This window comes from Rhipicephalus microplus, unplaced genomic scaffold (genome assembly GCF_043290135.1).
Source record: "Rhipicephalus microplus isolate Deutch F79 unplaced genomic scaffold, USDA_Rmic scaffold_25, whole genome shotgun sequence".
In the NCBI taxonomy this organism is placed as follows: domain Eukaryota; kingdom Metazoa; phylum Arthropoda; class Arachnida; order Ixodida; family Ixodidae; genus Rhipicephalus; species Rhipicephalus microplus.
This window is the reverse complement of record NW_027464598.1, coordinates 469,550-483,938: the sequence shown is the minus strand read 5'-3', so window position 1 is coordinate 483,938 and position 14,389 is coordinate 469,550. Positions and strand designations below refer to the sequence as shown.

The 14,389-nt window shown below is 43.7% G+C and overlaps 1 protein-coding gene across 1 annotated transcript; it reads right to left on the bottom strand.

Moving 5' to 3' along the window:
- Positions 1-883: 883 nt before the first annotated feature.
- Positions 884-12,600, bottom strand: LOC142786547 (protein O-mannosyl-transferase TMTC1-like). Its single transcript, XM_075884259.1, has 10 exons — positions 12,441-12,600; positions 12,171-12,284; positions 11,547-11,690; positions 9,464-9,675; positions 8,381-8,516; positions 7,309-7,453; positions 6,191-6,328; positions 5,205-5,327; positions 4,372-4,449; positions 884-4,149 (listed from the first exon to the last, which is right to left on the bottom strand). The coding sequence occupies exons 1-10, from the start codon at positions 12,560-12,562 to the stop codon at positions 4,012-4,014; spliced, it is 1,350 nt and encodes a 449-aa protein (XP_075740374.1). The 5' UTR covers positions 12,563-12,600; the 3' UTR covers positions 884-4,011.
- Positions 12,601-14,389: the final 1,789 nt, after the last annotated feature.

Here is a 14,389-nt window from a genome sequence, read left to right as displayed (position 1 = left end):
CCAGAAAATCAAGATTGCCGGAAAGATCAAATCGGAAGAAAAAGTGGTGCAGTGAAAGTGGTTACTCGGAAAAGAATAGACGAGTCTTCAGCGTGTGCTCCCTCGGGAGACCAAAGTGGGGGGCCAAAGAATGCGGCAATCTCACTTCTGCTCGCTTCGCTGCTTTCCCGTGTCAGGATCTTTATGTTTCTTTTTTCGGCGCCTGCTCATACACGAGGCAAGGTATTGCTGTTGCTGGTATACGTATGAGTATACTGCGATGGTTTGTGATACGGAAATGGGAAAACGGAAGAACTTGAGTGGGGCGCGTAATCGGAATACCTGGAGGATTGTTCATCTGAAGCTGTAGCAACAGCCCATGGGGAAGCACTGCGCGCGTTACAGCTGCCATTGTAGCCAACTGATTTAGTAGCCCTATTACCCAGAATGTTCTTCGACTTGAGGCATCGTCTACCACAGCTCCCACTTGTTCATCCACAACTTAGTGTTCATGCCGAGGTTAGGTAATTTGCTGATGCCAGTGTTTCTATTTTTTAAGTGTGCAACAGGCCAGATAAAAAACAGAGAAAAAGTAAGACGTATTCATCTCATAGGTCTTCTGATTTTTTTTGAAGAATTGAGATTCTTAATTTACTGTAGTTTGTTTCCTCTGTGTTTGCGCGATTGATAACGAGGCTGCCTTGTCTGTGAGCACTGATTGCATGTGAGAAGGCGATTCAGCAATGGTTTCATTGTGCCTATTTTACCTATCGCACGTTAGTGTGGAAATATGCTAAATATAACAGGTGCTGAAGGCTAAAAAAGTGCGAATACCGTACAACTGAACATGTGTGGCCGAATGATCACGCACCATCACCTAGTTGAATTGCGTCTAGTTTTTTTTAACACCATCAGTTTTATGTTTACATCATAGTGCTTATCTTCATAAGTGTTTTTCGAGATCACTGTAATGAAGTCACAGTTATTAACCATGACAGGCTGGTTAATCTACACAGAGTATGTAGAAGAGCGTGCAGTAGAGGTAAATTTTGATGCCGTGTACAGACGGAGGGCTGGACTAAATGTGATGATGTGCGCTCTTGCGAAACAAAAAATAAAACAATACGGTTATCAGAATACTCACTGAAAAAGAGACAGAGTTTCATGAAGACATCACATTTTGTAGTGTGAGACGTGACAACATGAAGTCTTTTACAAACTTGCTACGGATGAAAACACACAGTCAGGCATGCATGAGATAACAACTCTAACAATGACACTCTATTACATGCGGTGACAAACAAGCGCACACATGGGACAAAGGAGTGTGCAAATTTCTCCCAATGGGCAATATTGAAAATAGGTCTACGAAACGTAGATTAAGTTATTCGGCGTTAAAAAAACTTTGACTTATCTCTTCGACCACAGCTATACATGAAAACTCCCACAGCTCGATGACATCACTTATCGTGGAATATGTGAACCCATCAATTCGGATCATTGCACGTCAGTGGGCAATAATATTGATGAACGCCGAGAACATGCTAGCATTGAAAAGATTATTCACACAGTGAAACAGCTTCCTGGAAAAAGATCTGCCTTTGCGAGGCTCTGGTGAAGTAAGGCGACGCAAATAACGGCTTCTGCAAGGTCATCGGGCCTTTAGGACTTCGTTATGCAGCTATAGTGGAAGGAAGGCAACATATTCAGCGTTTGAAACGTTTTGGATACGATTAACACCTATGGTACGCCATCAAAACCCACTTTTGGTTACTGCCCCGTAAGCTGCTCGAAAGCCACTTAAAGCTCACCTGTATTCTTGGACAGCATTTTTACTTTCTACATAAGCCACGTGCACATAATTACGCTGATAAAGTAACGCGGGTCACAATTTTCTCGCAATCACACAATAAATGTCATTCGCATTGTCTCCGGTGCAGATAGACTAAGACACAGTGCACTTTATTACAATCCTTAGGAGCAACTGACCAAAAATTAGTGGCATATGTGGCAGGGGGGGGGGGGCGGCTATTAGTTCATTCGTATCACACCTATACCCTTGAGCAATTGTTCACTTCTCCTTGTGGTGACGGCGATTGTATACACCTTCTTTCATCATACGTTCTCAGTCCTTTGCGTTCCTTCGAGCTTTACCACGATTTAACAGCTGTTGTTGCACGCTCTCACACAACTGTATGCTGCCGCTAAAAAACAGACTGTGTATGCGCTACTACCACTGCTGCGGTGGTGGATAGATAGCGTTGAGCGTTACGAACAGCATTCAGCGAGTGTGTCACTGCTGTCCTACGAAGAAGGCCGAAGGAACTCGGGAACAGATGAACTCGCAACATTTTGATGTGCGTCTGCTTCTGTGCCACCCTGTTTTCACTGACCTGAAAATAATGCAAACACACCAAGAAATAGTCTACTGCGAATTTGTAAAAAATACGAAAATATGCGTAAAATAAATGTTATTCTACGGAGATCCTTCACGAGGCAACAACTCGGTGGCAAAAGGAGCCATGCGATGACAGAACAGGCAAAGGCAACAGGAACACGGTGTTTGTGTTGTCTTGATCGCTTCTCTTGTGTTCGTGTGTACATGCCTCCATTTCGGTTATCGTAAATGCTCGTCAACCAGTTCAACTCTCTGTTGTTCTCAGCACAATGAGAAAGAACAACTACCAATTTACACTAGCATACACTCAGCAGCTAAGGACGTTCGCCTGCATTGCGTCCTGTAAAGCAGGACATACACAGATTTTGCACACTCGTTGTAGGTCACACAAACAAAATCAATGTATACGCGCGCTGAGATCTGGTGATGACGTCAGACTTTTTGCGCGAAATCTTCTTGTGTCCTGCCACTGCTGCATTCGGACTTTGCTCAATTCGTAAGCCTCCGTGATTGACGACGCACATGACGATCCAGTCAGAGCAACAAGGCGTGAGCAAATCTGTCGCACTTTGAGAGAGTTACGTTGCAATGGCTCCCCCACCAGCAACACTGACAGTCGGAAATATAGGCACGTTATTGCATAGTTTTGTGACACTGCTCAAAGAATTGGTACGTTTCACGACAGCAAACTACAGAAGTACTGACAAGAAGGCGGACGATAAATAGGTTTGGCACAGCCGGCACAATAGGTAATCAAGGTTCTTGTTTTGTATTTCTTTTTGAAATGGTGTAAACCAAATACGTGACAAAAATTATAGTCGTCCTTCACTTTTGTTAGTGTTAATTTTAAAATTCCACAAGAACAATTTAAAAGTTTTCGTGTATAGAAAATTTGTGTGCGAAACTACTGTGCAAGTTTATCTGTTTTGCACGCAAAAAAAACAATACTGAATAGGAGTACTTCTGCAATCATCTATGAAAGCAGGAGCAACCTGATTAACGTAGCCCCGCCGAAGTGATCTAGTAACTAAGGTACCCGGCTGCTGAATCCGGGCTGTGGGGGCTACATTTTCAATGCAGGCGAAACTGCTGTAGGCCCATAATCTTTCATAAGCGTCTTTCATAATCATATGCTGGCTTTGGGACGTGAAACCCGATATATCAATCAATCAATTAAATTAACGTATGAACTTTGCAAAGAAACATGGTGTGGTGAGGCCATAATCACTCCATGAAAAACACTGTGTGACACTGTGGACATTCAAGGAGGCTAAGTACTGCGTCAAGCCTCGTCGATTTGAAAGAATTGCACTGTGTATAATGAAAAAAAAAAGCCCGTTCAATAGTTATCAGCCCTTCTATTACAAATATGAAATGTCGCAATTTGGGGGGGGGGACATCTCAGCACTGTGCAAGAGGACGTATTGTTTGAAGCACAGTTGATAAAATAAATACACCCATTACGCTTGAATTATTAATTATTAGTCCGAGAACATCTGCATGCTCACTGGCAAAGTTTTCGGAATCAACAAAGCGCGACACCGTGAATTCAGTTCAAGAGGCACCGCCCAAAGCGTCAATTTTCATATGCCGAAAACTGCACGGTAACCGCACTCCGGCTTGAAGTATCCGCCCTATACACAGTCGTGGAAAGGCGTGAGTGGCCTGGTGATTCGTCGCCTCAACTTGGCCATGTTGTCTGTAATGAGCTTGTTCTCTGGGTCTAATGAGTGGGCAACTTGATAGTGTCGAAAGGCACCTTGGTAGTCACTCTGTGAGACAATGGTTAACATAAAATGTTAGCCAGTAGATCGCACATGAAATTTTTTTGCGTCGGATAATCAGTTGTTGATGCACAAGTGCAGCTCTTGTAAGAGAAAATGCAAGGAATAAGCAAACAAGTGTTATGTGTTTTGGCAAAAAAAATGAATATTGAAGCATGAGTAAACAAATTTTAGAAATGTTCTACCAAATACCGCAACTTCAATGCTCACCTCCAAGTGTCTGATCACAGCAAGATTCAGATGAGCGTGAGCAAGACCATGATCCAGACGAATGGCCAATTCGTAACTCTGAAACAGAAAACAAACTTGCCCTTTCTGTTTTTTATATATGTTAATATATGAAGAACACGTAGGGGCATAATAACGACAAATTTTTAAGTGGGCGTCTTTAGATGCATGCCTGACGACTGTCTCTTAGGAAAACAATTAATAAGAAATCCACAATTCTGTGGCACTCATCTTTTATTTTCACTGAAACCTTTGCACAAAAAAATTTTTAGCTTTAATTCTGCCCTTGACGACACAGCACATCTATAGATAATAAACGAACTACAATATTGAGTGAACGATCAAAGACGTAACCTTATGGAATGCTTGTTCATGGATAAAATATATTTGTATTCATAAAAATCAAAAAATGTATGAGTAGTCTTACAGCTTTTTACAGCGATATTGCATTATGTTACTGTCTGATTTAGGTTGAAACGTTTTCACACTTCTATTTTAAAATGTTTATTAGCTCCGAGTGAAATGTAGCCAGATTAAAAAAAAACTCCGTTTTTGTGAAACAGCTGCTTTCTGACCTAAAATTTTACTTTTACAATATTTTTGCTAATTTTGTTACTTTGTAAGCACACCTTTCTGCCCACGCAAAAGTATCTCCAAATTACCGCAAAACTATCAACTTTGGCTAAACTTACTGAAACGAAATCTCAGACATTATAAAAACCTAAAATTTCCTCAACAGAATTAATCAGCTCAGGCCAGTTCGAGTTAAAAACATATGCTAATTCTGTAAAAAATACCTCATTCCAAGAACCAACCTTTGCCGACGAGCTGAGGTCGCCCAAGTCCTTCAGTATGTCACCGTGGTCGCTGTGTATTTTCGCACAACGCAGGTCATCAACATCGCATAGCTTTAGAGCCTTCAAAATGTAGTCCAGTGCCTGAAATATTAGAGAGAAATATAAACATCGTGATGACTGATGCACTGATCATAAACGTCAGTGCGAGAAAGCATACCAGTTCGGACAGTCACTAGTTGTATTCAGGACAGCGTGGGCAATTTAATTCGCTGTATACAATTGGCACAATGTTTATTTAGGTAAAATAAAGATGTATAAGACAAGTTCTTTTAAAATCAAATTGTTTACGTATTTTTCAGGCGTAAATTTCCATTCGAGCGATTTTTACGGTCTCTTCAACAGTACCGTAGTTATAGAGCACCCTGTGTGGAATTGGCATTGTAATTTAACGACCAATAAGTGCCTTCTACAAATAATTGGTAAGCAGATCTGAGAAAAGTACTGAATCACATCTCGATTTGATGTCTAGATACGAAACTTGGCCATTCCACACCCCAGCCCACAATTTAGCTACTTGCTAGGCATTTAAATTATCTGCAGAAGTTAATCACCACTTACTGCTTGCTGCCTGAAGATATTTGACAATAAAAACAAAATCGCATGCTTGCTCGCCATTTTCTTTACAGTGGTGTAGTGCAAGAAATGGAACCATTATTTCTCGCAGAAAAATCAAGTTACCTGAGTTATAGGGATAACGGGAAACATTATTACAGGGAGTGCAGATTTACCCGCGCTATTACATTCGGTGAAATAATATAACGGACGAAAGCCAGTGATATGTTTCTGTGTAAAATGCTGAGGGAGAAATAAAGAGCGAAGATTTTAAGTACGCGCACGCAAGGAAAACATTGACAAGCAAGTGATATTCCGCGCAGAAACAAATGCTTGGTTCGCACACAAACAAAACAAATTGGTTGTCCAATTTGGTATAAGGTAACAAGTACCTCGACTGTGCGGTTGATGTGATTGTATAAAAGGGCAGCCGTGTGCAACGCTCCTCTGTCGGTGCTGTTGTGTTCAATCACATCCAGTAAGAGGTCTTCAGCTGCTCGAAAGCTTCTGAGCTGAATCAGAAGCTGAGCCTGAAAATAAAGTTAAAGTAATACACCATAAGAACGGCTATTTGAGCTAGTTGGTTGGAATTCATGGTAATAAGGGCTGCAGCGCGAGCACGAAGGTGTCTTGCCTCGCCTTTCATTTCCCGTTTCTTCTAGCACCTTCGTGCTCGCGCTGCAGCCCTCATTACCATGAATACACCATAAGCTGCTTTCCACAGCATGCTAAATCGGTACAGTACTCATTTATAGCCTTTACATAGTGAAACACGAATACAAACACGTTCTCTCATAGAAATGCAGATATTTCACACATATGAATGCAGCAGTGCCTAAACAGCTACTGCAGCAACGAACATCAGCATGCCTTTCACCTCTCGTAACATATAATTCAAAATTACTTTAACGTCAACCTCACACAGTCACAAATATACCCCTTCTTTTATTGCACACTCTCTCGAGAATGTATTCTATATTTTGAAGAATTCATTTTTCTTTTTTCTCAACCATGCACCTTCAGAGGATTTAGGTTGATTTAAATGCATGCACACGCGTCCGGTACTCTTGTACCACCTTGGCTGGTATTACGTCACTGCCTTTCTAAACTAAACTTTTGCATGAAAGTCGCGCTACAAACACAAATGCTTTCAGCCGTTCGCGGTGTGTCGCAGACATCAACAGAGAAAGTTGGGTCAGTTTATTGGAAATACGTTTAAAACTCTGGCGACTCTTTTGTGTTTAAGAGGCAATGAACTATAGCCTGTACTTAAAACTGTGCTTATTATTTAGTACAGCCATCTCGCCTGACAGTAAATAGCAAAAAAGACAAAAGATCTTATGTGCGTAAGTTGGTCATAGGAATAGAACAGAAATGGTCTGCCATTTCTAGTCTGATGTTTCTCCCTTGTGAAAAGGAGCAGTGCGCGAAGGCCAATGATGCCACATACTAGGTGTTAACAAAGATTTTATTGGTAGAATCGAAATTCCGCTTCGTGTCCCTGACTCACATGGTGAACCTTGCTTTCACGGTGCTCCGGGAAACGCCTGTGAGTATCCTCAAACAGCTCTCTTGCTTCGGCCAGGCGGCCAGCGTTGACGTAGAACACAGCCAGGTTGTCCATCACCTGTGGATCCGGCTCAACAGTGAGGGCCCTGTCCGTTAAAGAAGAACACATGATATCAAGGAAACTGAAAGTGCAAAAATTCGACCAGTATGCCAGATTCACGTATAGCGTGCATGGTGCTGGCTTAACGGCAACGTACGTTTAGTGAGGCTTCTTGAGCGACCGTCCCACATTTGCTCTATACAATCATTTGTATATACGATGAAAAGCAACTCTGATACGATGTGTCAAAAGTTATTTTGTAGGAAGCCAAGCTTTTGAAACATGGTTGGAATACTCACTCCCTGGTACTCGTGATGTCATGGTATGGCAGATGTCACTCAGCAGCTCATTCATTCAAATTGACAACGTGAATATAAATGCAACATCGGTGTTACCTACTAAATACATCTGAAGCACTGATTGTAACACTAGTGCTATCTGAAAGGCTAGAACGCACTAGGGGGCATCGATGCGCAGTTCTTACAAAGACACGTCAAGGAAGTATTACGTAAAACACGAGTAATACATTACATCATGTTAACTACGAGGAAGCGTCTTGTAAGAAAGCCATCACTGGAACACGAACACTCAGTGACGATATCTTGTTCAGATTTTCCCCCTAACAAGATGGACCAGCTAGTGGCCTTCAATAACATCAGTCAATGCTGAGAATATTTGGCTTACGACGATTTCAACCAACGCTCACCTTTTTTAAAGCTCTACCACGGCTTGGCCCCCTGAATCGAAAACTTAAGAAACGATTGATTTGAGGCACTTGGCGTGGTTCTGATGGTTCAGTGGCATCAGTAATATGTATATGTTGCAAATGAACCTGCCAGGAAATTTAATCAATTGATCCTCTATTTAGGTCAGCTGTTATGACATGTGGTCAGTATGTTGTCACAACAACCGGGAAATTGATAGGTTGATGTAGTTCTATGCACCAAGGTCGGCTGTTGGTATACTGTCTGACCTCTTGTAGAGACTCTCGGCCTGGATGTTGAGGTTCATGCTGTGAAGGCTTCTAGCTGCGTTCAATAGTGCCACGGTGTGGTTTTGCTGGATGTCGAGAGCTTGCTGATACTGTGCCATGGCCTCTTCAGCACGGCCTGCACAAAAGAGCACATCCGTGATTACTTGAATAAAAACATCAAAAGGCATAATATTGAAACAAGCAATTCTACTTATATTAGAAATGACAAATTATAAAACCAGGGTGTCATTTGTGCGAAGCGGCAGGTATATACTTCAGTACCAACAGCCGTTTTTGTTGAACAACTCTACAATCTGTCTTTTCAGCAATTTCTGCTCGCTTGGAATTTCCAAGTTCGCTGTTTCAAATTATTATCCACAAACGTTCCATGTAGCAGTGACTCCAAACGCTTCATTATTTTACCGCTCCTGCACCATATCATGTTTATACCGTTAAAAAGGTCGGAAGACGTGCTAAAAATATAACGTCTGAATATTGAATCAGGAAATGCGTCCAGCCGTCTTATTAGAAGGAAGGAGGAGGAAGAAAGTTTAAGCGGAATGACAGGGAGGCTAGCCAGTTCTTAGACTGGCTGGCTACCCTGTGCTGGGGTAGAATTGTCACCTGTACGTGGAAATAGGACCTCAGGAATCTTGTCATACGTTGCCTCGCCGCGGTGGTCTACTGGCTAAGGTACTCGGATGCTGACCCACAGGTCGCGGGATCGAATCCCGGCACCAGTGAATGCATTTTCAATGAAAGCGAAAATGGTGTAGGCCTGTGTGCTCAGATTTGGGTGCACGTGAAAGAACCCCAGGTGGTCGGAATTTTTGTAGGCCTACTGTACGGCGTCTCTCTAAACCATATAGTGGTTTTGAGACGTTCAACCACACATATTAATATCTAATCTTGTCATACATTGCAGTAACAATTTTCAAGTGTCTGTCTGATATGACTTAGATACAGTTTACCAGACGAGTTACCCGTTATTTAGCTATTGAAGAAGTATTTAACATCTTTTATACATAGCATGACTGTGAACTTAATAGGAATGAATAGAAGCCACAGTACAGCCGGCCTCACCGTGTGACTGAAGGAATGTGCCGTAGTTGTTGCGGGCATCCGCATTTCGGTCATCGCTGCGTAACGCCATCTGGTGCAACCTCTCTGCTTCAACGAGGTCACCCTTTTCAGCCATGAGGGCCGCAAGCGACGAGTACGCCTCGCAGAAGTCTGGATCAAGCTCCAGCGCACGCTCGAGCAGAGCTCTTGCGACGTCCTTTTGGCCTTGCTTGCTGCACGTGGAAAAAAAACGCTTACTGTCAAGTTTCCCCCTTTTTCGCTCCACCACGGTGGTCCAGTGACGAAGGTACTCGGCTGCTAACCTGCAGGTTGCGGGAACAAATCCCGGCAGCGGCGACTGCATTTTTGATGGAGGCGAAAATGGTGCAGGCCCGTGTGCTTTGATTTGGGTGCAAGTTAAAGAAGCCCAGGTGGTCGGAATTTTCGGAGGCCTACACTACGGCGTCTCTCTGAACCATATGATGGTTTTCGGACGTCAAACTTCACTTATCACCATCATCTTCATTACTTCAAATTTTGCGCTTTTTTTCAGTGTGTAGCGCGCTGAAGTAAGATTCAAGAAACAAAGCCAAACCAATATAGCTGTACAAGTAACACCTACAATAAAATGCGCCATCTACAGCTGCGATTCTAACTTGGGCCTTTTGAGTGAGAAGCGGGAATTTTACCCCTTCGGATCCACCCGCAACTCTTAAATCGACGACACAACGCAAACTACCGACCGCGGTGCCACAAGCGGGTTGATCCTGTTTGGGCTTCATTTTTTGAAGCTGAGACCGGGCACTCCTCTCTTTTAGTAGACTCTAATTTAACCAAACTTTGAGTAAATTGCCAATATAAAGCAACGGAAACATCACGTGTTACCAATAAGATTCCCACATATAGGAAAAAAATCAAAAACAGATAACACACCACCGCATCGCACTAGTCGTAAAGATAGTCTATCTCACAGTAGAATAAAGCAAGAGACGGCTTCCTGGTGTGTTTTATGCCCAATTTGTTGAAACAATAACTTCCAATAACTCTCGTTTATGTCTTTTTGCCATATCTTCAAAGCTCTGGCGTCTTCTTCAGCTTACGTGTGCAGTCGGTTGATGCACACTGCGTGACTGGTGTATGTCAGTCAAACTGGACGGCACCTGAACAATCGTCAGAATGAACGTAAGCGTACGTTAAATAGTGACACAGGAAGCAACTTGGCACTTCATTAAAGCATAAAGTGCACGTCAAGCTATTGCACACCTTAGCTGGAGCAGTACCGAAGCCGTACAGAAATTGTACAAGAACAGAGCATCACAGGTAGCCAAGATTGTGACCAAGATTCATGTAGCAAGGCAAGCAGAGGACTATTCTCTTTCGACACCGTTAGCAGTGAAGCAGGCAAACACACGGTCATTTTTTTTTCGCGATATGACAAAGTGTTTTAGGGGCGAAGCTCCTTATAGCGTGGCTTGTGCGTCCCGTTGTCGTAGCATGTAACCTGTGGCGCATACCCCAAGAAGGAATATTCTCCTTTAGATACCCGCATACCAGCGGCACTTACCCGCTCTCGGGATCATATCCGCGTGTCCACATTTTACGAAAAACGTAGCATGGCGTCGTTGTCACGCGCTCGGTGCTAACAAAACGCTGAGAGCAGAAATGTGGTACATACTCTTGTTTAGTGCTTGAATTATCCGCTGGAAGGCGTTATTTGGATAAGATGAATATATGATGAAAAGAAGCGACATGGCGGCACTTGAGGTGCTCACTAGATGGACGGACGTATGCACAGACGGACGAACAGACAAGAAGGTGGACAGACAGACAGACACACGGACGGACGGAAGAACGGACGCACGAACGGATGGAGGGACGCCCGGACGGATGCAAGAACGTATGAGCGAACGGGCGCACGTAAGGACGTATGGACACACGGACGGAAGCACAGAGAGATTGATCATTCCGTAAATATGCTGTGAATTTTGCTTAATGGCTTTATATTTACAATCAACGAAAAATAATGTTTCGTTTCAAGTGTGCCTTTTTCCTGTCAGTTTTTGACCTCGCTACACCCACACCTTGCTAGAAAAGTCACACGTACCTGTAGATATTCGCCAGGTTAAAATGAGCCCCTGGGTGGTTTGCATTCACGTTCAAGGCGTACCGGAAGTGTTGTTCAGATTCCTCCGCTGACGTCAGCACAGTGCCCAAGTTATTGTGAGCGCTGGCGTGATTTGGCCACAACCTGCGGGAAGCGGAAAAAGTGTTCAAAGATCGCCTTATCGCATTACGCCCCATCACCTGCTACAGTATGCCACGTCCTCACCAGCGCAAGCGAAGGCTTCAGTAATCGCAGTAAAAATAAATATTCTTTCTCGCTTGTCTGGGCCTGAACAAGTGTAGGTAATGCAATCCCGTTCAAATGTTTATTGGCCACAGACCATATTAAGAAAGAGATAGCTTCTTTGGCTGGTATACCTAGTGAGAATGCCTGGATTATGTGGTATAAAAACCTGCATGCCTCATTTTATGATTCGGATGGTATCATTTGAGTACGTGGTTCGTGGTGCAGTCCTTCAATGTCACGCGACGTTTGGTGACAAAAAGAGTGAAAACCACTTTATACATAAAAACAAACAAATAAGCACTAAAGGAAGAATGTTTCTGGACAAGAACACTGCATGTAAGAAGCGTTGAGCAAAGATTACAGTGACCGAGAACTCACGCAATTGCTAGCCGGTAGTGTTTGACGGCCAAATCTGAGTTCCCAATGTCCTTCTGCAGATTAGCGTAATTGTAATGCACCTTTGCGTTTCCTGGAAGGTCCCTTACACCGGATCTGAAACAAACAAAATGCATCATTCACCTAATGTAACTATAATGAACGAAAGAGAAAAAACAAAGCGTGCAATGTAGATTCACGTTCTACGTTTGGTGAACAATGAATGTGAAACAAAAGCTAAACTGCACGTGAAAACAGTTCGAATTCACCCACTCGAACAGGGCTTCTCTGGACGCCCACACGCTGTTCCTGTTCCAGGTGCGGGCAGCGAAAAGCAGCACTAGAATGAAGCAGATGCTTGTAGAGCACCACCGGAGCGCTCTAGAGCACCGCATTTGAAGGCGGCACAGCCCTTCGGCCACCAACAGGGACATTCCGATGCTGTAATAAGGAGAATTACAGTGCAGCGAACTTTGCAGCATCTCATATATAAATGGAACATCAAACAAGAAAGCTCACAATACGACGGCAAACGAATAAAAGCCAACTATTGTGTCAAGTCTATGCGAAGTTCGTTATACAGTTAATTGATTGATATGTCGGGTTTAATGTCTCGAAACCACCATATGATTATGAGAGATGATTATGATTAGAAGATATGATTGTGAGAGACAACTACGGGGTTGTCATGCCTCAATGTTGGCCGCCTAGTGGTCAAGACGCTTCTGTTGACCCGAAGGTCGCGGGATCGAATCCCGGCCGTGGCGGCTGCATTTTCAATTGAGGCGAAAATGTTTGAAGCCCATGTACTTAGATTTAGGTGCACGTTAAAGAACCATGGGTGATCGAAATTGATTGATTGTTATGTGGGGTTTAACGTTCAAAAACCACCATATGATTATGAGAGACGCCGTAGTGGAGGGCTCCGGAAATTTCGACCACCTGGAGTTCTTTAACGTGCACCAAAATCTGAGCACACGGGCCTACAACGTTTGCGCCTCCATCAGAAATGCAGCCGCTAAAGCCGGGACTCGAACCCGCGAGCTGCGGGTCAGCAGCCGAGGACTTTAGCCACTAGACCCCCATGGCGGGGGGAACTTCGTTATACAAGAAGCTCGTATTCATGTCCCTGAAAGCAAATGATTGCTTGACGAGCCAAGCATAACGCGGCAAGCTGAACCATACGCAGTGTTTTGTGCAAAGAAACAATCCGGCTGAGAATCAATGCATTGGGAAGCAGCCAAAAAAGAGTCGCATACATCGCTTATTTCGTATTTGGTTGCAAATGAAGTCAGTCGTGTTTTGAGACCTTGTTCACTATACCAGGTGTTAAAAGTTTTGCTTTATGGTTTTCTTAAGTTTCAGCACTAGGAAGAACAGGAAAACCACCTTTGGAGAACATTTATGTGTTCAGGGGGACACAAAGAGAGACAATAATGGTAGCTCTCAGCGGCCCAATCCACTAGGATTTATGCAATATTCGGGAATTGTGCCCCGGAGTAGTCTAGAATTTCCCCAAAACCAAAACGGGGCCACGGCGCTGTGGAGGGGCAAATGGAGATACCGAAGACAAAATGGACTACTTTGGTGCGCACTGCTAGCGCCGCCTAGCGTAACGCGCGCGCTTTAAATTTGCGCCCCCCCCCCCCCCTTTGCTCCGTCCGGCTTTTTGCATCGTCTGCTACACGATGAGCGCTGTTTTCCGCTATGAATGGAGCCTATAGGCTCAAGTCCACACAATTTTAAATTATATATCTATATAAAATTACTCACATCGACGTCGAAATAGAGCTTGACAGTTTCCGCTACGAAATTGAGCACTTTCGGTACTTCATCGGTGTGCCTGGTCTCCAAGCTTAGCAAAATTCCATCTTCTCTGTCGTCATCAAATGAAATGGACAAAAAAGCCTTCTGAAATTCGAGGCGCGCTATCTTTTCCGCTGTCGCCATACCAGCCGTTGGGGGTCGTCTGCTGATTGTCGGCTACGCACATGGCACGCAACGAATGCTGGGATTACACAGCGTCGCTCCACCAATTTTTTCGGAGCACCTCGCAGCAACGCAAAAAAGAAGTGCCCTGACAGGGTGCGCCCTGGTTACCGAAGATGGTTTGTGTGCACTGGTGCGATATATCGAATACGTAAAGACCCACCGGCGCACACTGGTGCGCATCGCTGCGCTTTCCCGAAGATGCCATTAGTAATTGGCTTTTCAATGACTAC